General features: G+C 47.6%; 1 protein-coding gene across 2 annotated transcripts in view; it reads right to left on the bottom strand.

Moving 5' to 3' along the window:
• Tm6sf1 (transmembrane 6 superfamily member 1) overlaps positions 1 to 24,316 on the bottom strand; it is a 26,261-nt gene extending 1,945 nt beyond the window's left edge. The window contains exons 1-9 of one of the 2 annotated variants that reach the window (XM_055623208.1): positions 23,903 to 24,316; positions 20,078 to 20,181; positions 17,547 to 17,644; positions 14,405 to 14,508; positions 11,889 to 11,971; positions 11,022 to 11,143; positions 8,621 to 8,725; positions 6,897 to 6,989; positions 6,610 to 6,729 (exon numbers count right to left, since the gene is read on the bottom strand). In XM_055623208.1, coding sequence (XP_055479183.1) covers positions 6,610 to 6,729; positions 6,897 to 6,989; positions 8,621 to 8,725; positions 11,022 to 11,143; positions 11,889 to 11,971; positions 14,405 to 14,508; positions 17,547 to 17,644; positions 20,078 to 20,181; positions 23,903 to 23,994 — 921 coding nt within the window. In that variant the 5' untranslated portion in view covers positions 23,995 to 24,316. Of the gene's footprint in view, positions 1 to 6,609; positions 6,730 to 6,896; positions 6,990 to 8,620; positions 8,726 to 11,021; positions 11,144 to 11,888; positions 11,972 to 14,404; positions 14,509 to 17,546; positions 17,645 to 20,077; positions 20,182 to 23,902 lie in introns of those variants that run through there. The other variant, XM_055623209.1, reaches the window with a different exon arrangement.
• Positions 24,317 to 25,111: the final 795 nt, after the last annotated feature.

The following is a 25,111-nucleotide window of genomic DNA, read 5'->3' as shown; positions in this document are numbered from 1 at the left end:
TGTGTGTGTGTGTGTGTGTGTGTGTGTGTGTGTGTGTGTGTGTGTACGTACGTGTACGCACACACGCACACACACACACACTCTCTGTTCAGAATGTGCTGGTTGAATTTTGCTTGGATCATCTGTTTTCCATACTTTTCATAAGCACAGAGAAAAACTATTAGAAAAGAATACAGAGTATAGTAGGGTTGAGAACCAAGAGACTATTTTCTCAGAAAACTTACATTATTATAATATGCAAACCCCAAGTCTCCGTTTTTATGTTTAGCTGAAATTCAAGATACACATGCGAAAAAGACTAAGGATTTAAATGTAGTAAAGAGTAAATTATTGGTATACTATGATCAAAGTGAAAAGATAGCGAACACTGCAATCTAAAGAGACAGGTAACAAAGACTCACTAGAGAATTTGTTTTAATGTATTTGTTATCTTATACTTCCTTCCATGCAAAATCAATTGTGCGGAGTGGTTAACTGATAAAAGTGTTACTTAGCATTTGATTTGACCGTGACAAGAAAAGGGCAAGCTTTTATAAGCAGCATGTTTACGAATTTGTACCAATGGCAGATATTTTAATGGGCTACAATTTATAAATTACTGATACATTCTGCATACCTCTAATATGTTTTTGCTACTCTGGAGATAAAAATTTAATTCCTGTGGTAAGTTGACAAGGACCAACAAGTGGATTTACCTACGTTGTGATCCACGGGCATTGAGAGGGCTTTGCCTTCAGACACCCCTCCCTAGGGCAGATAGCCAAAGTCCCAGCCAGCGTTTGCATTTTGGGCCTGTACAAAGACCTTGAGAACAAAAGAGACTATGGAGGCCGCCTTGAGGAGCCACTGTTGTGGACAGTGTAGGAACTGTGAACAAAAAATTGGCTCCTAACACTTTTTCTTTAGTACCTACTTTAAATAGCTGCCTTTCTGAATATATAACAGTTTTCTTCTGGACTAGAGGCCAGTTTTGAATCCTGGTTTTGTCATATTTGTGGGTTTAGTGATTCTATACTTGTAGATTATTGTGCACATCATAAAACGACCAGAAAAATACCATCCATAGCTTTCAAGAATAAGTAACATGAGCAGTTGTGTGTACTTGTGTAGACAAGCCTGCCTGAAAGGTCAGTGATTCTGTGGGCCCTTTCCTGCACTAAACAATGCAGTTAATACCTCATTTTCATGAACAGTAAGCTCATGGCAACATTAAAAAATGATTTGTGTCCTCAGATTAGATTGTACGCCCGCTGGGCAGATAATGTGTCTAATGTTTTGTGTGGCACCTATCACATTGTTAGAGTTCAATAAATGTTCAACAACAATGGTTTTGTGACTGTCAGAATACAAAGAAGATCTTTAAAGCATTTTTCTATATCTGTAGTAGCAGGGCATTGTACTCAGAATTATTAACAAGGGGTGAAGATTGTAGCATTCTTCACCAAAAGGTGTGTGCATGTGAGAAAATGCTGCTGCCAGTTGTGTGCAGCTCCTGGTACTGCACAAGGGTGTGTTTGTGGCAGCCGGCTGGGTGGACCCTAACTGAAGCTTCCTCTTGTGCTAGGTGCTCAGGGTTCTGAGGTTTCAGGAGAAGCTCCATCACCTGAAGAGGGTTCCTTTCCCAAACATACTGGTAAGGAGAACCCAGCACACTTGCTTCCCTACCTGGCCTGTGGAGCTCTGCCTGGGAACCTGCTGGAATCCCACGAATGGGTGACTGCAGTGCTGCTGAAGGATAATGACAAAATTCATTGACCCCTAGTCATTTCTCTTTGACTTAATTCTAAGTGTTCTACTTTGCAGAAATAAGATACTAACTTTGTTGGTCAGATTGAATGTTTAGAATGTGAAAGAAGGTAGTGAAAGTAAGCAAAAGACAAGTTGTAATAGCTCCCTCCCCTGTATTTGTAGAGAAAATTGGGAAAAGATGATCATCTAGCCTAACCCTCCCTAATCATAATGTATGTGTATGAATTCTGTTAACAATCTGCCCCTACAGAGGTGCCGGGCCCTCTTTTGGGTCCCATGTAATACAAGTAGATAATCCATAGTGTAGAGGTTGACAATATTGACTCTAGATAATACCACATGGTTAGATTGGACTATGGCTCCACCACAAGCCAGGTAATGGGGTCCACCTTGGGTAGGGGAGGGGGTAGACATACAAAACTCAATTAAATACCTGTTAATGATATGGCACTGTGTTGACAACCTGGGCTCCTTGTTTTTAGACCCCCTTCTTGACCTTTTAACCCCTTGTCTATCAAAGGATAAGCACGTAAGAAAGTGAAACCCAAGCTCAAACTTGGCTTGTTAATGAAGCGTGAGAAGCAGATAGGTTATCTAGGGCTTCCTAAAACTTCAAGACACTCCTGAAAGGTTTCAGTGAAGGAAAAATGCTACAGGACTTAACTCCAAAGTCAGCTAGACTATCCACAGATGTTCCTTTAGATCCCTGCATAGCCAGGAGTGGGAGAAGCAGTGAGTGGGGACGGGTGTCACCTGACTGGCCTGTCCCAGTGGGGGTGGGGTTACAGAATGTCCACTAGGACTCTGCCCCTAAGCTTTTGCCCAGGCTTGTTTGTTTCTGAAGATCATTGTATGTGAGATACATTTTGGTTAAATTGTAGAATTAATCTAAGAAGACCTTTTTCTCAATTCTTTATACCAAAAATAATTATATAAATGGGTCACATAGCTTTTACATGTCAGACGCTACTGTAAACCCTTTATGTAGTACCCTATTTAATCCTCAGCAACTTTACCGAAGAGAAAATTAGTGATTAAGAGTGGTAAAGTAACAGCAGTCATTGAATTAACTACTAGCAACAAGGGGCTTGAATCAGCATTTGCTGTTAATGGTACTATACTAACTCAGGTTTTTCTTTTGTTTCATTTTCAATGATTCTCACAATATGAATCGGCCATTGGCATCCAAGGAGGCTTGGTTCCAGGACCTTGTGATATCCCATATATGTCAAAATCCTTGGGGCCTCAGCTCCCTTGTATAAGACATGTTTGTGTTTTATGTACATCATCCTACGTGTGTTACATTAGATGACGTATAGGGCCAAACAGTGTAAACGAAGTGCAAGTAGTTGTACTGTGTCTTTTAAGAAATAAGAAAAAGTCTGCTTTTCAGTTATGATGACCTTCATGACTTCAACATCTTCTGTCAGCTTGGTTGAGTCTGCACATAACAAAGCTTACTGTACTTCGGGTGGTGGAAAACACTAAGTGAATTGATGCGGTCTGTCATACTTCTTGGTAGGCGTACAACTTTAGTCCTATAGCAAGCACTGTATATGAAGAGAGACATTTTTATTCTAACTCCCCAGTGGAATAACTTGGCCTAACATAGAGCCTGATTTTTGTTTTAAAATGTTTGACTGAGCTTGTACTTTCTGAAGAGAACAGATATGAGAGGTTCCTAACAATCTGAAACCGAAGACCCAAAACCACCCAGTGTTTCTTCCAATGACCTAAATAAGAAAATTTGAAGATTTTTTTTCTTATTAAATAGCAGCATCTTAGGAGTTTACTACATCATTCAATAGTATGTTTTACATTAGTAAGATGTGGTATGTTTGTTATTCCAGCACTTGGGAAGCTGAGGAAGGAAGGTCACAACACCAGCCTGGACCCATTGGTGCTGGGGATCAAACAAAAAGGTTTGACAATGTTAGTAGGAGCGTAACTTGTGTAAGGCTTCTGAATTGGACAACAGCTTTAGAAAGTAAGGGATGCTAATCAAGATTACAGAGATCCTTTCTGCCGCGAGTGTACCTTACGGAGGGGGCCATTTCCTAAGCATGTATTTGCCAAATGCAGAACAAGGTACATTCTGATTTTGTGCATTGCTTTGCTGTGGTATCATTTCTAATCTTTACTTAAACTGAACACTATGAATAAGTAGATACTAAAGCCCAAGTAAGAGCTAGGAGGATGTTGAAAGGGTAATCTTTGGACCATGCCACTTAGGCCAATCAATTGAGAGAAAACTGACGTTTACAGAGCCTGGTTTTCATGTCCTGGATCTGGGTACTTAGCAGCAACGATGGCTTAAGTCTCTTGTCAAACTGGACTATGACAGATGGACCCAAAGATTGCTGCAAAGTTTAAAGTCTGGCTGAGCTGCCTCTGCCAGAACTATAGCCCTTCCCAGTCACAGGAACCCACTTGCAACAGCCTCATCCATAGAACCACTGTTGGTCTTACTACTGTAGGCTCTAAACATATTTGCCTCTAGGCTGGGCCTTTCTGAGCCTCCTGACTTGGCCATATGATTCTTCCACATAACTGGACATTTGTTTAGGTTCTCCTGTCTAGTTCTCTAGTCCTCTGTGATTGACCAGGCCTCACACCTGTCCTTTGCCACCCTTCTAGCTGAGGACACTCAGAATCCTATCTCAGGGTGGTGGCAGTGGGCAAACCAATGCCCATGGCATGCAGAGGATGTCCAACCAAATCAAAGGATAGCTGTTGGATTGGCTGGTGAGAGTGAGGTAAGTGTGACGCCTTGTCCTGGAGAGTACAAGAGAAAAAGAGGGGAGCCAAGCCAAGGAAACAAGCTATGGCTGATTCTGTCCTGACCCACCTGCTTCCATGCCTAAATGTCCCTCCTGTTCCCTGGAGCAGCTCAACCTAATGAAGTCCCCATTCAGCCCTCAAAAACTGGCTGCAGGCAGCGCTGCTTCCTACCACTGTGCTCCCCACAACAGTTCAGCTCCTGCAGGCCATGCACAGGCCTACCTTGTGCTGTTGGGCTCTGCCTCAGCTGATTATTTGCAGGAGTAGATGATACTGTGCATATGAGCTTTAGAGCCAGACGGAAGATTTTAGCCCTATTCTGTCATTTGGTGATGATATATGACTCACCTTTAAAGTGGTATTCATTTAAATTTAAAAAAAAACACAAAGACAGTACTGTACATTCATTACACCATTGCTTCAGAGACTCCGTATCACATTTGCCAGCCTCCCTTGCAGCTAAATTGCAAGATCTAGCCAATTAAAACTCCCATGTGATCTTTGCATAAGCAAGAAACATGCTTTTACTGCATTAAGCCACTGAGAACTTGTTAACTGTCACACAGCATGTAGCCTACCCTCACACAAGCAAGTAAAACAAAGCATGAGGTTAGGAAGTAGGTGTTCAGACAAGTGAAGTGGCAATAGGCTCACTCTGGAGACAACTGACTTGGCCTGACCTAATGATGGGCTTATATGTAGTGGGTGACAGGAAGAGGAGTTTAAAGAATTGTTCCATGGATGGAGAGAGCGCTGGCTGTTCAGAGGACCAGAATTCATTTCCTAGCACCTACATGGTAGCTCACAACCAGATGTAATTCCAAGTCCAGGTGAGCAGGTGCCTGTTCTGATCTCCACAGGCACCAGGTACCCAAATGGTGAATTGATAAACATGCAAGCAAAACACCCATGTACATTAAATAAATTTAAAAGACTCCAGGTATTTTGCTTGAGATAACCAATGCAAGCTCAGGCTATTTACAAAGACTGTGCAACAGGAAAAATGGGTGCTATTTTAGTCTCTAAATTTGATGTGCTGCCTGGGCACGGTGGGAGACAGGAGAATCTTGAGATCAAGGCTAGCTAGTCTGGGCTATGAACCAAGACTCTGTATCAAACAAGAAAATATGTTTTCTTATATAAACTGATGCTTGCTTTGCAGCTATGTTTAAAAACCTCAAGTGTACCTGCTCCCATTACAATGGTGCTGCTTTTCTTTTACTTCACAAGTTTCTGAAAATGTCTCAGAAAACCTGATGTGCTAGTGAGATATTTAGGTGAGATGATTACATTGGGAATTAAATTTAGGAGTCAGCAGTCAGAGCTGAAGAGACTGGTGACCAGCTTACAGTTGATATTAAAAAATGGAGAAATAAAAGCTAAGCCAAGGCCTTGAGGATCAAGTATTCAGAGGTTGACCAAGGAGAGCAAAGTGGCTAAGCGTTTCTCCAGGAATCATTTCTTCTTGAGACTTTATCTATTTTTCTATGAATATTCTAATTAAGTACCTCAGAGGTGATTTAACCCACTGACCCCATAAGTACTCTGTTTTTCAACCCTATGAATTCTGGGGTCTTTCTGCTATCGTGGTTACTGTACCACAAATGTGTAATTAATTGTACTTTCCTTCTGGGTGGACCCCACTCTTCTTTCCAGGTCAGTGTTACTTTCATTAAACACCTGCTGTCAGGCAGGGACTTGGCGAGGTGCCAGCGTGAGGGACTGATGGGCAGGCTCAGCTTTCCAGAAACAGAGTTTACACCAAACCAGCCTTCCTGGTTCTTCTGAGCATTGTGTAGCAGAGCTCTGGACCCTTCATTTAGACAGAGGGGACAGCTTAAGAGTTGTAGCTGGCTATTCTCATAACACTGCTACTTTCAAAAACCTTAATTTCACCAGATAACTATATCTACAAGGTGGTGTCAGGTTTAAGTGTGTGTGTGTGTGTGTCAGAAATGCCTTCCAACAAACTAGAAAACTATTTTTTACTCACCAAGCAGAGATAGGTTTCGTAAACCCAATGACAGCTAGGGCACTAATGAACTTTTTCCAAAGGGAATAATATTCTTATCTCAGTACCTGAGCTAGACCTCCAGCGTGGACCAGCGTTATATCAGGCATCCATGAACATCCAGGGACCACTAATCCATAAAGTGCAATCACAAAGTAAGGGACAGAATAGAACATGTATGCCAGCATCTGTGTAACCAACAAATAAATAAATAACAAAGGCAAATTATCAGGTTGACCTTAACAAAAAGCAAAAACATAAAATATTTTCAAAGATAAAATGCTAACCCCTTGGTTTCCCATTTAAAATAAGAGAATTAGCTTTAGAAAGATCTTAGGCTTTGTAACTACTTGACCTGAATTTTAGGATAAGCAGCAGGGTCCTTTAGGTAGGGCTCTTGAAACTGTGTGTAGAGTCGGCAGAGCTCAGCTGGGCAATCCAAAGCAATCTAAGGATGAAATGAGCTCATTATAAATAGTCTTGTCTGGTTCTGCAGTTTGCTGATAAGGCTGTGTGCCAGCTTTAGTCATAAGCTGCTTCAGTCCTCGACATGCACTCTGTGTCTTTACAGGGTCAGTAACAGAAAAACCAGAAATATTCAGACTTCTAAAGGACTACGCCTAGGTTAGCAGCGGGGCAGTGTTCTTGAGACGCTGATACTCACAGCTTCAGCACCTAGGTTTAGTGAGCCAAAGCACAGCTTTGTTGGTAATGACCAGGTCCACTTGGAATATCTAGCCAACTAACCTCTATGGGAAGAAAAGCCAGTTCTGTGTCAAACTAATCTTACTGTACTTTGCAAGATTCAAAAATAGCATCCGCCTCTCTCCTGTGCCTCACAGAGCATATGGCCTTTGGAGGCAGTAAGGAATGATTTAAAAGCAGGGTCCTCCTGTGAAGCCCCTTCTGTCTATTTTGAAAAAGAATAAGAGCAGATTTAGTCCCAGCAGTGAACACTCGAGGCCACAGCAGAGACTTTGGCACATCAGTGAGACACTTCTACCTCAGGCACCATTCCTCATATCCTTAGCCATAAATGAAGTTTTCCACCTAGATGACAACACAGATTACAGGCTAGCAGTAAAGCTGGACCTCTGCCCAAATTTTCATGTGTAAAAGCCCCACCCAGAACATGAACACACATTTCTCAGGGGCAAGAGAAAAGGACATGGAAGCCTACAACTGGATGTCATGTGTTTAAACTTAGGATGAGAGCAAAGCAACCAGAGGTTCCATGGTTTGTTCTCAACTTGTACAACACCAGTGAGTTCAGGGTAGTTGGTGGTTGTTGAAGCTGAATATGACTAGCAAATAATTCTGAGATAGTAAAATATTTCTAAGAATAAATTATAAGCTGGGTCATTGTGAAGGATCACTGATGAATCAAGACAGTAACAGTTGTTTCCTGAGCACTTATTATGTGCAAAAATGATAAAGGGCGAAGATAAAAAAACAAAAAGCTCATGAGGCCTTTGTGTTATCAGATTGTAACCCTGAACCTAATTCAGCATTACCCTTAGCAGTGAGGAATTCACGTGACCCTACACAAAGCAGGACTGTTGCTCCCATCACCCTACTATTGAGAGCGCCACAGCTGTGTAAGGTCTTAGAGGATCACCCTGACCAAAGATGCTTGCCTTTAAATGGGAGGGGGGGGAAGCAAAGGAAACAGAAGAATGAGATTCTAATGGCCAACTTGTCAGTTGCCTAAAATAAGGAAAGGAAGGTACTTCTAGACAGCTTCATCTGAAGACCCAAAGGAGGAGGGATGAGATAGCCCAGAATAAGCCATCCCTTGTGAGTGGAGGGGGGCGGGGCTGAAGGCAAGAGAGCAGCAGGAAGCCAGTCCAGAGCTCCAGGCTATGGCAGGAGGAGTTTATCAGTTTGATTTTATACACACACACACACACACACATACATTCTCTCTCCATATATATATATATATATGTATATATATATGTATATATGTATGTATATATACATATATCTTGTATATATCCTACGTATATTATATATGTATTATATATATATATATATCCTGTTTGGAATAATATATTATTATTTTGATGTTACGCTTACCAAACCTCTGAACAGGCAAAATCCAGTTGCCAATAAAAGACACACAACCAATATTAAGTCAAATGGTCTTCTTAGCAGGGCCTTTGCTTGGGCTTCTTGGAGAACCTGAAATAGAATTTGTTGTTAGAGAACAAACTTGTCCCAAAGCCAAGCCAAGTCTGAAACACTAAATGCCATGACATGAATAATGAATACAGACGATGCACAGTTCACAGCACAGGCCATTGGCCACTGAACTTCCAGAGTATCTTTCCCTGCAGTGTGTTTCCTCTTCTGTGAAATGGAGTTACTGAGCCAGGTGATTTGAGGCCCTTCCAGAGCTAGTCCATAATTTTCCTTGGAATTTCATTTTTATGATTATAAAGGTTAGCTACATCCATTTGAAGAATGAGATTTTAGATAGTAAACCGTAAATTGCCACACTGCTGTGAACAGTCGACACAGCGGTTTTGTTCGGTCTTCTGGTTAGTTGACTGGTCAGCTAGTTGGCTGGTGAGCTGACGGGTTGGTTAGTCGGTTGGGGTTTTGAGACAGGGTCTCAGACATGGCTGAGATGCCATGTGTGGCTCAGGTTGGCCTCACATGCATGATCACCCTGCCCCCTCCCCCAAGTGCGAGGATAAGATTTCATGCGCGCCACCATGCCCGACTCATTCGGTTCAATACATTTTTATGTGTATATACATATACTTACATAACCTTTTGCAAAAACAGAATTTAGAATATAAACATTTTTGCTTCTTCACTGAATAGCTGCCTGTGAGCACATCCCCACGTGATTAGAAATTGAAAGTACTATAAGGAGACCATCCTTTTGTCTCACTGCTGGACACTGGGGCATTGTTTCCACTGTAACCCTCACCGTGATGGGGAGCCACTCTGCACAGAGACCTCTTCTGAGTCTCTTTAGTGACTCCATCAGCACAGGCCCCTGATGTAGAACCAGGTTGGAAGCATGGCTGAAGTGCTTTGCAGAGTGATTCTGAGGTACTTAGCTTGGCTCCTTCTGAGATCTGTTTTTACCAGCATCGAGTAAGAAAGTCCATAGCTGTGTTTTAGCTTTGAAGTAAGAACACAAATGGTTCTGTGTCTTGTTAGCAAGCACTGTTCACACACTGACACGGAGGCCTTTCAAAACATGCAGCCAGGGCCAAGGAGGGCTACTGTTTATCTTTTCTTTTTGACGCCCACTCTCTCCTTATAGAGATGTCTGAGTGTAGCTGCTGTTGGCCTGAGTTTACACCGCGGTTTCTAAATATTCACAAATCAACCATACCTAAACGATAATGTTCATGGAGTGAGGAGTATCGCAGTGTGGAGCGCTTCAGCACGTGGATGACTATGAATTTAGCCCCAGGACTCCCCTAAGATCGTATTTTAATGAATTCTATCTGTAAAAAGAATGTTGGCCAGACATGGTGGTGAATGCTTTTAATTCAAGCACTCAAGAGACAGAGACAGGTGGATCCCTGTGATTTTGAGGCTAGCTACATCGTAAGACCCTGCCTCAAAAGTAAGTAAATTAAATAAATAATAAATTTTAAAATAAAAATAGCTTTGTAAGGTGAGTAATTATATTCCAACTAGTAGTTTGCTTCCACATATCAGATAAATTTAAAGGACCTTACCCAAGGATCTCATACACAAACTGAAGAGGACGATAGAAAGATCTCACTAGTTTAGAAATGGAGACATAAGCAGCCCTACAGAGCCAGCTAGCCTTGCTTCCCCCTGACCACCTCAGCAATGAATAGAAGGGGAGGCTCCTGCAACCAGTGTCCAGGGGCCTGCATCCCCGGAGATCAGATCCTGTGTCTGTGTGGATTACTTGGAACACCTCAGTAAATGATACCGTGAAGGAAGTGCCATGTGCTCACACACAGACCATTAAAGACCCAGGAAAACTACCTACTCTGAACGTCACTTGTCATGCTAACACACCAGGGTGACAAGGGCCAAGGCGATCCTTGGAAAGGAAGTCCCCTGAAGTGTGGCCTGTCTGGGTTTAGGCAGAAGCAGACCATCTACCACATTAAGGAAGTTGCTAGCAGCCGGGTGTGGTGGCGCATGCCTTTAATCCCAGCACTCAAGGAGGCAAAGGCAGGTGAACTCTGTGAGTTCGAGACCAGGCTGGTCTACACAGAGAAACCATGTCTCGAAAAACAAAGAAACAAAAGGAGGAGGAGGTAGAGGAGGAGGAAGTTGTTGCCAGCAAAGGCCAAGCTGTGGAGACAGTCCCACAAATTGAATGCCCCAATTTTTCTCTCCTCACAGGAGATAAAAGCAAACCCTGTGGGTCTAAGAACATGTAAGAGTTAGCAGCTGCCGGAGTGCTAGCCGGGGTTTACACCCCAGCACCTAAATATTCACATTGGTTGCATCTTAAATGTAGTAAAATCACCTTTGAGGGATAATTATAGTTTTCTGATGGCTGATTATAGATTCTGAAGCCAGCCCAGACTGGAAGACATGTATATGGTATGCTTAAGAAAAATGCAGGGCAAATTCGTGTTCCATATTTTCCTATTTAAAAGAGAGAAGAAAAGGATAGTCAAAAGATTTATTCATGCATATGTAAATACAGTAATACTTAAGCTACCTCCCACCCCAAATCAGAAAATTTCCTATGAATCAGGAAATATTTGTATTATATAAGACAAAAAAAAAGTCAATAACCATTAGCTGTAGCTGGGCATGGTGGTGCACACCTGTAATCCCAGCACTCAGGAGGTGGAGAGGCAGGCAGATCTCTGTGAGTTCAAGGCCATCCTACTCTACAAAGCAAGTCCTGGACAGCCACGGCTACACAGAGGAACCCTGTCTCAAGAAATCAAAAAGCAAAAAGGCATTAAATGTTTGTTAACAGTGATGTCCTAGCTGCAATATTAAAAAAAAAAAAACACAATTAACACATCTATCCTAATTTTCTGCATGACTAAATGACTTCTTTGACTTCAGACTGGGAAAAAAAAATCTTGATTTCCCAGTGCATTTAGCATAAGCGTGAGGAGTGGCATTCAACAGGAAGAGCTGTAAGTGGTATCTGAACTCTAAATGTCAGTTGCTTAACTAACTGGTCAGTACACACATCTGAAATCTTAAAAGATGAGCACACAGAGGGGAATAGGAATAACTTCGCAAATAGTTTTGTGAGCTTGGGGTCTACTCTATCATAAAGCTTTAGAACAACTTCTCTTAAAAAAAAAAAACCCTGTTATTGCAAAACAAACGATGCCAACAGAGTGACTGTTGAAATAGGGTGTCTTACCTACAATGTTTCCAGGCACAAAAACCACAATGCTCATTATAATGGATCCGACCCAGTATAGGCCAATGGTTCTATAGCTTTCCCTGCAACAAAACATTTTGATTCAGTGTACTTGTGGGATACAAAAGGAAGTCCTCAGAATTATCCTGAATCAATTGATAAGCATGAGAAGCCAGTCAGGCTTTCATGTCACACAGTACAGAACCTTGCTGTGTCCTTCACCCCATGGGTTTGCACACTCAGGCACACGAACTTGTGGCAAATGTGTGTGGAGGCCTATCCATGTGCATGCTTGCAGAGCCAGAAGGCTATGTCAGGTTTCGTTCTCAGCCATCCTCCACCTTATTTTTGAGACAGGGTTTCTCACCGAGTCCAAAGCTCTAGACAGTTCAGCTGTACCGGCTGGACAGCAAGTCCCCAGGATTGTCTTTTCTTGTCAGTGCACCCGCAGAACTGGGGTTCCAGGTGCAGGCCCTCACAACCCAGATCTTTATATGAGTGCTGGGGATTGAACTCAGGTCCTCGTGCTTGCACAGCGAGCACCTTACCGATTGAGCTATCTATCGCCCCTGCCCCTTGGTGGCCTTTTAAGTAGGAAATTAAACTTTCCAATAACACGTGTTGACCTATGACATAGCCGTTACTGATTAGGACAGTATTACCATGGTATGTATGAAAATCACAGCATAGAAGAAAAGAAAAAGATGGAAGGAAGCAGGACCCTGTGAGTTTAGAATCTAAAGTGGACTTTGAGTGGCAACACAGAATCTGGGCTGAAGCCTCAGAGGTGAGGATAAATTACACGCCCCTGTATTCTAACAGGGCTGCTCCAATCTCAGTGGTGGCCACATGGCCCTTCAACTGATAACCCAGAAACGACTCCACACAGTGGCTGGCACTGTGTTGTCTGCTCTGGAGCCAGCCCCACCAGGGCCATGGCTAGTCTTGGATGCCACAGGAGGATAGACTAGAATAAGCCAGACTGTCCTGGAGAGCATGATGAGGGAAAGGGGGGACAGCTCAGGGGCCCTTTGCAGCTTTCCCGATGGCAGAACAGAAAGACCTTCTCCAACAGAGCCTAGGAAAGCTCAAGCTGTCTGGAAAATAGTCTGTAGTCCAAGACTGCCTTCTAGGCCCAGAAGAAGCCACGGCAAGCCACAGTGGACAAGGAGTGAGAACTGAGCCTAAGTCACTAGTCACTTCTGTCACAGGAAGTTTTCTGTCACAGGAGTCCCCAAAGAGTCCATATGCTGTGAGATACAGCTAGCTTGTCACAGCAGAGGGTACTGGTTACCCCCAAATCAGCAACTGTCACAAAACCTCCCCTCATTTTTCAAATAACATAGACACGCGCCCAGAGGGCCACAAAGAACTGAAGGACACCCAAGGCTGTGTGAAATTTCCAGCCTCCAGCCTCCAGCCACACCTGAACTTGAGGTGAACCGAACTGAGATGGAAGCTTTGAATTATAATGTGCTGGATGTTGATTCCTAAAATTGAGGAGATGAAGAGGTGGCTCAGTGGGAAAAATGCTTCCTGCACACGAGGACCCAAGTTCAGATCTCCAGCACCCACATGAAAAGCTGAGCGTGGTGATGTGTTCCAGGGTGAGGGCAGAGACAAAGGCCCCAGGTTCTTGCTAGGCAGAACAGTGAGCTCTGGGTTCAGTGAGAGACCCTACCAGGTTGGCCTGGCGGGGGGTGGTGGTGGTACACACCTTTAATCCCAGCAGTCAGATCTCTGTAAATTCAAGGACAGGTTGGTCTACATAGTTCGAGGACAGCCTAGGCTATACAAAGAAATCCTGTCTCAATAAAAAGATAAAAAGTACAGTAATAATAACACTAACAGTAGTAAGGTGGTGCCCCCGGGAGATGCCTCATTGGAAAGGCACCAGCTGCCAAGCTTGTCAACCTATGTGAGGTCCCCAGGTCTCACGTGGTAAAAGGAGAGCCCCCCCCCATAAATTACCTTTGACCTCCATACATAACTTGAAAAACTAAGGTAGAGGAAAATTGAGGACTACATCAACCCCTGACCTCCATACAAGCCTAAGTGAATGAGCACACACACACACACACACACAGGTGCACATGCCACACACACACACACAAGAGTCTTATTGTCACATGTTTATTTTTTTGTTGAGACAGGGTCTCTCTGTGTAGCTGTAGCCTAGAGCTTGCTATGTAGACCAGGCTACATAGAACTCTGAGATCCACCTGCCTCTGCCTCCCGAATGCTGGAATAAAGGCGTGTGCCACCACACCAAGAGAAATTGTTCTTATGAAATATAGGCAGAAACCTAAAGGGTCTCTGCCCGAGCTGCCACCAGATAGAAAGCCAACTCGAAGTGGTTCTTTAAAAAAAAAGACAGATACACAAAGAAAATAAAGCTTTGTCATAGACATTCCTGTCCTGGCATACCTGTGTGTATCCGCCTCTGTACATGCATTCTGCTTACATACCCCTTATCAGTTGCGAAGGTGGCATGCCCACCAGGAGAGCTAACTTACTCCCATGCTATGGCGGCCACCATCACCAGGTACATCAGGTAATGAACAGAGCCATCCCAGTAGCAGATCATGTGCCCATAGGCCGTGTTCAGATACGGTTCGCCCTAAAGAAAGCATTAAAAAGATACCCATTTTAAGGAAGACTCAAATCTTTAAAACGCAAGACACCGTACTTGTGTTGCAAACAAAACAACAGAACTAAATGGTATTCGTTCACTAAGAAACTGCTTCCACACTGTTGGTAGGACTGTGGAAATATGACTTTTCCCTGGGGCTGCCAAAACCAAGGTCTGCCATGGCATCAAACAGAATTCCTGACAGACTGGCATTTGATGACTCAGCAAAGGTTTGTTCAACAACACAAAGGCATCAGGTGGCTGTGTGGGCGATCCTAGCCGTATGGAGCCAGGCTGTTCACTGGTGCCACCTGCTGGCCTTAACCAGTCATGCTGCTCTTGTGGGCCGGCAGAACGTGGGGAGCTAGCTGCCCATGCCCAGTTCCACACACGGGCAGCACTGCGCTCGGTTCCCCTCCCCCCCCCCCAGCCTTTTATTCAACCTCCCCAGCAGGCTTGTGGGCTGTCAGGACTGACTGTCTAGAGGAGAAAACATGTTTCAAGAGAGTCAAGCCTTGCCTGAGATCACGTAGCTAATACGGAGTCACATGTGCTTCGCCAACAAGAACCACACTTCTGAGATATTTTTAGCTTCATGAACACAAGATTGTATGATGAACTATGCATGCTTCCCATCAAACGTGGGTTCTTCGATGGTGTTTTCCTTCTTCCTTCTCCCCAGACAGTGCCCTCCTGAACTCATTTTGTAGAGCAGGCTGGCCTCAGACTCAGAGATCCAGCAGCCTCTGCCTCTGTGAGTGCTGGGATCATAGGCGTGTGCCACCCAGCCCAGCTCCAGATTGCTTCTTATATCTACCAAATATGGCTGCCATCCTGTCTTTAACTGGGAGGGGTCTGAGCAGCCAAACTGTGTTTCACCGCTGAGGAGGCATGAAATTCAGTGGCTCTCTTGGGGCAAGGACAGCAGCTACTTTCCCACAATCAAATCAGATTCAGATCACAGTGGGGGAGGAAGGCACATTTGAACTTCTAGCCCTCTGCCTGGCCACTGCCTTTTTCTCTCACCCATGACACTCTGACTACATAATTCGAACTGATTTCATGGCCCCAGTCATTCCTGCCTACACACTCGGCTCTGAGAGCCAGCGCTGGCCTCCTCAGGGGGTCTGACAGACACCTGAGGGCCCTTCAAACGCACCCGAACTCCTTCAACTCATCTGCTCTTTCCTTCAGCCAAGCCCTTCCTGGCCTCTCCACGCCTGGCTCAGCCAGCTCTGAGCAATCTTTAAACAAATCTCACCAGTGTTTGGTCTATGCTGTCACCGTGGGTGACCTTCCCTGTTCATCACAGCATAGGTCAGGCCTTCAGTCATGCATGAGGCCACTGCTACATTTCCAAATGGGCAATCCCACCTCTCCTCGCTTCCCATCTACCACACTGTAGCTGCAGTGCGAGACGCGTGCGGCCTCCCTCTGCCCGAAAGCCTGTGGCCAAAGCCCCATCGCTTCTACTAGGTCCCCGCTAGGCTCTCACTGTTACATTCCAGCTTCCTTTCTTGTACCTGTCTTCTCCAAGTCTTGCCAACCTTACCAGGTGGATATCTTGGCTCCTGAGTAGCAAGCTCCATCCTGAAGGCCTCTCCTCTGGGCTCACTGGCCCCTCTCCAGGCTTCCCTTCTGCCTCTGTCCACCAACCATGGTCCATTTCCAAAGCTCCTCCCCTTCTGACCAGTCTCCAGAGTTTGAGCAGCTCTCCATCGTGAGCAACTCTCTTCCTGGACTTGGAAGTATCAACTATATTTAGGTGGCTCCTGAATCTCTTTGACAGAACCATTCCTCAAGGTCCAGACCTGCCCAGCCCTGCCAGCTGGGGAGTTATAGCTGTCCCTCAAGCACCCCAAACTCTACATGTCCCCAGATGAACTCAATGTCACCCTGTAAACACTCCTGGGAAAACAGACACTAGGCCTCCTCTCCAGACCTTTGCACAAGCTGCCCCTTCACCCCAGAAGGCTTTCCCTTCCTTGCGCTGTACAGAAGAATGTGTGGTCCTTTCCCATGGCCACTCTGACGTGCTATGGAAACGAGCAACTCGAAGAGGCTTCCCAGCCATTCCCAGAGCCCAGTTAGCTGTGCCAAGGGTGTGCCTCTGTTGTCACACCAGGGTGCTGCCATCTTCCCTTCACAGTGAACTCTTGAAGGCAGGAGATGGTTGGATTCAGTGGCTCTACAGAACTTCACTCCCTAAGCCTCTGACTTGATAACACCAGCATTCTAAAAACCCCGAAATGGGAATCAGGATGTCACCCCAGGCCTTCCTCCCCATCACCCCCAACTCAACCCCAAATCCCACTGAAACTTGACCCTCTCTCTACACTGCGCTGCTTCTGGCCACCCTCATGCCCTTGCTGGCCTTGCAGAAGCCACCGTACAGATGTCCCACAAGCTTTCTGGTTCAAACTCTCCCCTCAAGCACTGATGGGGAGACACACAAAGCTCCCCATTACTTGAAGCACAGAAAGACAATAGACAATACTGTTTCACCTCTGTGTCTTATTGTCTATGTGACCTTGTGTAGGTCCCCTGGCCTCTCTGGGACTGGATTCAGCCCACTCAAAAGCGGAAAATAACTTGGTAGGGACTCAGAAAGCTTAAGTAAGTACCTTGATATTATTATTATTATTATTGTTGTTGATGATGATGATATAGAGTCTCACGCTGTAGTCCATGCTGGCCTGGAACTCACCATGTTGTCAGACTACCCTAAAACTCAAAGCAATCCTCCTGCCTTGGCTTCCCAAAACCTGAGATGTTTAGGACTAATTAGGGACTTCTGAGATTGCAATCCAGTAGCAGAAACCCAAATACTAAATTCACTTAAAGTTCTTCCCTTAAAGGGAAATGCTAGGTCACACGGTAGTTCCTGAGTGAAGGAGGCGAGGTGAAAAAAGAGTGGCCTCCCAGATCTTCTGTTTTCTGTGCCTGGCCTGCCACGTGAGATGATGGGAAATACTCCCACAGCGGCCTGCTTTCAGCCGCACAACAACTCCTGAGCAACCCCGTACCTCTCTCAGGTAGTGGGTCATAAACCCATCGATGATGCCGTCTTGCTCCAGGCCTATGATGAGGTTCACCACGCTGGTAAATCCAAACACCGCATACACTAGAACAAAGGAAGCAGCAGCTGAAAATGCATGCCATGGAGACAACAGGATGGGGGGTCCACCGGTTATTATGGGCTGCTGCTCATGCTTTTCCAGAAGATGCTGTGGGCATTTTCTACACAGACAAGCAGACTGCATCTCCTCATCAGCTAGACATTTACGTGTCTCCATGGACCTCCCCATCTCACTGAGGGAACTCAGGTCAAGAGACAATCACAGTGCCCAGAAGACTCTGCCAGGCTACCCACACCATCCTCACTCCCTTCAAGTGAAACCCACATTCCACTTGGGCAGCAGCAGCTATGCCCGGTAGCCAAGCAGCCAAAGAGGTGTTCAGGTGGTCTAGAAAAGGAAGGTCTTCTCAGTGGAGAATTCAAGGCCAACCAAACCTCATCCTCCATGGAGGTCCTAAAGACAGCTGGCTGATGTGTAAGGGACAGCCAATAGCTTTGAGAAAAAAAGGCAGTGACCTTTAAAAGTGCACATGAGACGGTACAGCTGAGGATGTGGAGAGGAGCTTCTGCATCTCTGGAATCCGGCCCGGTTGTACAAGACCCCTAACTAAGCCTTAAACACTGTGAGCGGCCGACAGCTAAGGACCAGAACCTTTTAAGAGCTGGCTATCCCACTCAGGACATTTGAGTTCATCAAAGAGACTGCATTCCTCAAGCGATAAGAAACTGGGGTCTGAGACTGTGGCCCGGGGAAAGGTCGGTAGAAAACCCAGTTTGTGAATACAAAAGCTGTGAGAAAACAAAAGGAGTGTGGGAAAGCTGCCTCAGTGGGAAGCCGACAGGAGTGAGGTGTTCCTGAGTATGCTTCATCTCTGAGGCCCATGGCTGCCTCCTGAGGTGATGAAGACACAGCCTCTGCCTCCTAGGAGGTGAGGAACCTGGGCCAGGGCTTGACCCCAAGGTTCAAGGGTCCTCAGAGCTCGAACAGAACTGAGGACACAAAAGTTGGCCTGCCTCAAGGAAGGGGGATTGTATCAGTGGGTTATGTGTGGGCTCCCTGGGAGGGGAGCAAGGGGAGGGATAGACAACAGCGGGAGACTGCTCTGGGACCAGATCAAAGCCCACAGAGTGAGACAAGAATAAGGACCCAGCCCTGACGTCAGAGAGGCGCACCCAGACATGAGAGGCACACAGTCAGTTCTCTCTGTGTGCAAACGGAGAAACTAGTCCCAAATAATTCCTTCCCTCTCCATCTTAGCCAAGGGTCACAGTAGGCAGAGAACGCTTCCCATGCCTTTGACGAGGGCACATGGCTTGCTCTAACCTTAGGACGCTGGTGGAAGTGACAGCGGCCAGCTCTAAGAGGGGCATTAAGGACATCCTTTTCCTTCCTTTATCCCTCAGTGTATGCTCTGGGGAACTAGGCGGAGACACAAGTAAAATTTTAAATCTACCCGCAGCCTGAAGCAGGGGGCACAGCCAACCCACCGGGCCAGTAAGCGAGAAAAATACACACCTGTCACTAGAGACACAAAGGTGAGGAGTGTTTGACATCAGGAGAAACTTAATGAATAAAAATGCCCAACAAAATACCTGGCCACAGGAAGTGCTCCACAGCTGGTTACAGTTTTGCCTGGGGCGGCACGTGTGATGAAAGGGGTCAGTGTTGATCTCTGGGACCCTGACCGCATTTCTGGCATCTATCTCTAGCTAGCCAAGTGGATGGGGTATTTGTTTTGTGTATTAAGTAAAATAATACTTCTGAAGGGCTCAGAGCCTTGCTTGGCACATGATATGTTCAAACAATGGTAGTTTTATTTACTTGTTCGTCATACATGTGTATTGGTCGGACGCTGCAAATCCCTAAGAAATACTAACGTTTGACCAGCTCCCATGGTATTATTATTTTCCTCTTTACACAAATGTATAGACCAGTGGTTCCCAACCTGTGGGTTGCAACCCTTCGGGGGTCTCCTGAGACCACTGGAAAACACGGGTATTTACATTGCGTTTCATAACAGTAGCAAAATTACAGTTATTAAGTGGCCACAGATAATTTTATGGTTGGGGGTCACCACAACATGAGAAACTGTATTGGTAGGCTGCAGCATTAGGAAGGCTGAGGACCACTGGGGTACACCAAACGCTGCATGGTAAATTCCAGTCCACGTGCCAGCAGCCAGCTGAGGGCAGAAAGCCCATCCAGGAAGCTGAGGTGAGAGAGCGCTGGAGGTTCAGCAGGGTGCAGGGAGGAGGCCCGCCTGGCCCTGCCAGTCACTCTGTAGCAGGACTTCATTTAGAAAGTGGACACCACTGCCTAGAGGGGAGCTTAGCGGGGAGGACCTTGTCCTGAACAGCCCTACACTTCCAGTTTCTGTCACTGCTGGCCCAGAGCACTCACAGCTCAGAAGGAATGTGTACCCAGCTCCCTGCCAAAGAGTGGACGCAAACCCTTGCCCTCTGAGAAAGCCTGCCTACCGTAGAACAGAGGGTCCCGTGGTGGTTTTCTTTTGACGAGGACCCGAGCCAAAAGGGCCACCAGGAGCAGGATGAGGGCAGCAACCCCAACAATGGTCCAGGAACTGTAAAGACCAAAGCAGGGAGGTGGTCAGAAATCACAAAGAACACAATGGTGCCTGGAATTTCCTGGCTATTTGAAGGCTCTTGCTCCTTGGGCTGCAGAAGGCTCCTGGAATCAGCCTGAGCTGCACTGAAAAGTTGGTGCAGTTTACAACACGTTGATCTCTCTGTGTCACAACCCCATGGCTCTCAGGGACCAGAAACCCAGGCCCCTCATTCTTTTCTCCTTCCCACCTCTCTCCTGTGCACGTTTCTTCCTCATCCCTAAGATGGTGGCAACTGCACTGCCCCCTGTTTCTCTAACCCTTTACCCTGGAAGCTAACAGACTGAGTCTGCCACTTTACCCTGGAAGCTAACCACTGAGTCTGCCACTTCCCTGGCCCTGGGCAAGCCGTGAGCCCTCAGACTGAGCTTCATGATGATTGCACATGCCCTCCCAGGAGAGAGCAGTGTTTCCCTGTGTGGCAGACACTGTTGCTAACCTCCAGAGACTCCAGATGAACAAGAGAGGCCTCTGTCTACAGGCAGAGACTTACCGCGTGGGTCCTGAGCTTTGCCTGCCAGAAGGTCACCCCAGCCCTACAGAGGTGCCCAGATTGCCCGGCACTGGCAGCATTTCCTATTCTGGACAAATACCTACATGGCCCTGTGAGCCTGCTTTATACCATCAGCTGTCAACAGCCTCTCAGGGAGGCTACAAGCACAGATCCTCACCATGGCCTATGCACTGGGATCTCCAGATAACCATCATCACATGCCTCTGGAAAAGAGAAAGACAGTGAAGGATGGAGGGAAGGGAAGATGAATGGAATGGAAGAAGAGATGATGGACCAGTGAATGGGTAAGAGACATGGAAATGGATGGAGGGGTGGTAGATGAAAGACTGGATGATGTATGGATGGATTTTATTATATGATGAAAAAGAGACTGAGTCTATGTGCTAGGAAAAAATGGGAGCTTTTTGATGCCTCAAACCAGAAGCCAGTAGCCTGGCTTCTCCATGCTCCTCACAAAGGCCCAAAGCAGAGGAAGGGGAAGCTGCCGTGAATCACAAGCATGACACCGCTTTAGGATGCCCAGGGACGAGAGGAGCAGTGGGCTGAGCCATCTGACAAGGTGTGACCGATGAGCCTAGAGGCAGGTGCTGGTCAGCAGACAACCCTCTCCCTGGACACCAAGGGCTGAGCTCACAGCCAGCATGCTCGTTCGGCTGGGCTCCGACGGAGAACGACAGGCAGCGTGAATTAGTTCAGGCTGTCCCTCTCAGGCTCTCTGCATCTGAGGGAGGAAGAGAAACTGGGGCAGTAGGTCACTTCTGCTTCCCAGCTCTGTCCTTGGAGACCCTCTGGGGAAAACAACACACGCCCAAGACAGGCAGAAACAGGCCCAAGTGGGACTCCAGGTAATGGGGAAGGGCCGCTTGGGGGAGGGCTGAGTTACTGGTGCTCCTCCCTGAACCCCCTGAGCTGCCATACAGCCCTTCCCAGTCTGCTCTCCCAGCAAACACCAGGCTAGCTGCTCTACCCCCACTCCTGCCCCCCTCCCCTGCTTCCTGACCTAGCTCACACATACCCCAGAACACCTGCAAGGCTCTGTCCCCAGATCTCACCCTAAGTGAACATATGGGTGGTGCATGTGTGAGATCCCCTAACCCCTTCCTAACCCTTCAACCCATCTCATCATCCTGTTTCTCAGAGTTTCATAAAAGGCATGGGGAAACAGAAGCTCAAGTGATGAAAATCAACTGTAACTGAAAGCGTGCTACACACAAGGTGCTAGGCTGGGCAACCCAGTACCTAGAGCAGCTGCAGCCTGGGAAGGTGAGCTCTGGCCACAGGAAGGGACTCTGTGGGGAAAGTGAGTCATGAGGCCGAGGGGGCTCAAAGCAGAAATCCCTGGTTTGGAGGGAGGATCCACAAATGAAGAAGTGGCAGTTTCATTTGCTCAGGGCTGTCAAGTTAAATGTGTCTTCAGCAACCAGCAACGGGAAGAACGAAGGAGAAACAGCCAGGCAAGCAGGTGGACCAGATGTTAAAGATCAAAGGCAGTTGACGCTCTGGGGGATGGGCTGGGGTGGGAGCCAGGGGCTCAGAGATGCCCAGGGAGCCTGGCCAGGAGAGGGGCTGAGCCAGAGGAAGGCAGTGCCAAAGAGAAGTCAGAGGAGGGCACAGACACTAGAGTGGCCCTGAAACTTACCAGGAAGGGGACAATAGAAAGAAGAAAGTAAGAGTCTCCGAGGGAGCTGTTACGGACTGCTGGTATTCTATCCTGCAGGTCCAACAGCGTAGGAGGATGGCTGGACTAATTCACTAGAGGGTTCAGTCCTTTTCAGTAGGACACAGTGACATGTCATCAAATACTCAGCTCTAAACTGCTCTTCCAGCAAATACCTGCCTATCTCACCCACTTCCTTCCCCTACCATGCTCACCCCCTTCCGTATGCTCACAAGGCCCCATCCTTGTGATCTTGCCATAGTTGAAGTGTCCCTGTTTCCAAGAAACCTTCCCTGGCCACTAGCCCCCCCTCCTAGTCACCCCATTTGGTTGTCTTCACAGCATGCTGCTCACTGTTTATATACCTGCTGCTGTCTGTTTTAATGCACAGCCCCTGAGCCATCCATGGCCGGTTAACAGCTAGTCCCCAACTTCAGCAAGGGATCCGAGCACAGAGATGTTCAATGAATGTTCACCAAGCTTCTTGTTCATGGTACCGCTTTTGGGGCCAAGGTCCCTGGGCTCCAATGACATGCACAAAACATCTGACTGCTCAGAGCTGCTGCTTCGGTAGATGGGTGCACCAAAGGTGGGGGTGGTCCAAAGGCAGCTGCAGCGGGTGCCTAAGCGGCTTCTCGGTGCTGGTGCTGCCTGGATGAGGTGACCACAGCAGTGAGAGAGAATCCACTGACTGTGCACACCCTGTTAGCAGTCTGGAGGTCTAGAGGGGGTTGCAGGGAATAGCCTGATGCAATTTCCTTAGCACCAACTGCTGTGGAAAACAGCAGGCTACTTCCTCCTCCGACAGCCACCAATCAACTTCAGCAGGGCCACCGCTAGCGCCCTTCCAGTGACCACCCAGGCCTTCAGCTGCCCATGGGGGCTGGTCAGTCAGGAATCCCCTTTAGGGAAGGGGGAGGCCAAACTGGAACCCTGAGCCCTTACAGACTCCTTCAGCTCCACCCTTTTCCTTTGCTTTGAACCACTGTGCCTTTGCTCCAGGCCAGCATCCAGCCCCACACAAAGCACGCAGGAGATCCTTACGGTGCAAATACTGCCCCTTTGACAGTCCAGGGCACTAAAGCCAGGGCACCCTGTTAGTAGCAAAGCCAGGCCCGGAAAAACCATAATTGTTTCTGCTAGTTGCTCACAACAGTTTCTAATATTAAAAAAATGGTATGTGAAAGTCCATACATGGAAAGCGCTCCTATCAAACAGGGCGGTCTTGTGCTTTCCGTGTTGCTCTGCACTCCTCTGGTGTCTGAAGGTCTCGGAGGCAGGGGCATTTCGGTATTGACCTTAGCAATGCTAGCTGCCCACTCAGTATCATCAAGGAGCTGGCTTCCAGCTCTCAGACCTTGAACTGCCCTAGCCCTGGGGAGGACCCGAGGGCCTCCCTCATGCGGCGGGCGTGGCGTTCCTGGACGCTACCCCGGTCCCCAAGCTGCGGCCCCGCGCCCGTGGAAAAGTTGCGGGCACTCGTCGACCGACCCCGCGCGCTCACTCACTCGTGCTGGGCTGCCAGGTGGTTGAAGATGTAGGTGACCGGGATGGCCGAGAGGGACAGCACGAACACCCCGGTGGCCGCAGAGGCACTCATCGCCACCGCCGCGTCCCTGTCCCCTCACCGCATCGCGCCCGGGCGCCTCTACCCCAGCTTCCGGGGGCGCCGCGCCCCTCGCCGCTGCCCTTCCAAGGCGCCCCCGGCCGGGTCCCCTCCGCGCGTCCCCGTCGCCCGCAGCTGCCCCGCGCGCGCAGTGGCGCCACCCGGGTGCGCTAGGGCCGCGGTGCTATCCTCAGAGGCGTCCCGCCTGGCCCCTGCTAACCGACCCTGGGGCTCAGCGGCCACCGGGACAGAAAGGCGGCGGGGGGGACGCTTGCTTTAGAGGTAGAGGGAGTGGCGGGGCGAAGGACGCGGCCGGGAGCTGGGCATCCTCGAGCTGGACTGGCGCTGGGCTGAGCCAAGGGCCAGCGGAGGGTGGAGCCAGACCCGAGGGTGTCGGAGACCGCAGGCCCGCGAGATCCGGTCTCTCGGAGACCTGCGGGGACAGATGCTCGCCCTCCAGCAGCCATCAATGGCCGCAACCAAGGTGCCAGTGCCAAGGGGAAATATTTGTTTTCCACCCTGGCTGCTCGCTCGCTGGCCCTTGACCTTGATCAAGTTACTGAAGCCTTCTGTGTCTTTACCCTCTGTGAAATGGGGTCAGCCTGCTCCATCGTATGATTGTGGAAATCATCCGAGTCGACGAGTATGAAGTGCCCGCCCCGCACAGCTCAGCGCCCTGGTCTCCCACTCCCTTTCCTTTTTGTAGCAGAACTGATCCTCAGAGGACTGCGCTGATGGAAAACACTGAGACAGCAGTCATTCTTTGCCTGAAAGTGTTCTTACAGACCGGGTTGCTGCTAGCCAGCTGGTCCCAAAGGACTGCAAAGACTGAAAGACTAGGGCTCTCCTTGGAGAATTGCTCGACTTTGGGTGTAGGGCATGATGGTGCCCAGCGTTCTGCTTGTGCTGGCTTTCCGGTGGAAGTGCTCAGGAAGGCCCCTGGAGCTGAGCCTGGCTGGTATGGCCCAGGGGAAGGAAAGAGAAGTGGGCTCCAGAGCAACAGTGGGAGCCCCAGAGTGCTTGCCTTACTGTCCTCACAACAGAGGCATACTGGTCATTTGGTTCATTTTAAATGTGAGGAAAATGAACCGCGGGTCGGCAATAACCTGCG

The sequence above is a fragment of the Psammomys obesus genome, unplaced genomic scaffold (assembly GCF_907164565.1).
Source record: "Psammomys obesus unplaced genomic scaffold, mPsaObe1.curated_primary_1811, whole genome shotgun sequence".
Classification (NCBI taxonomy): Eukaryota; Metazoa; Chordata; class Mammalia; order Rodentia; family Muridae; genus Psammomys; species Psammomys obesus.
Note: the sequence above shows the minus strand (reverse complement) of the source record. Positions and strands in the feature narration are given on the sequence as shown.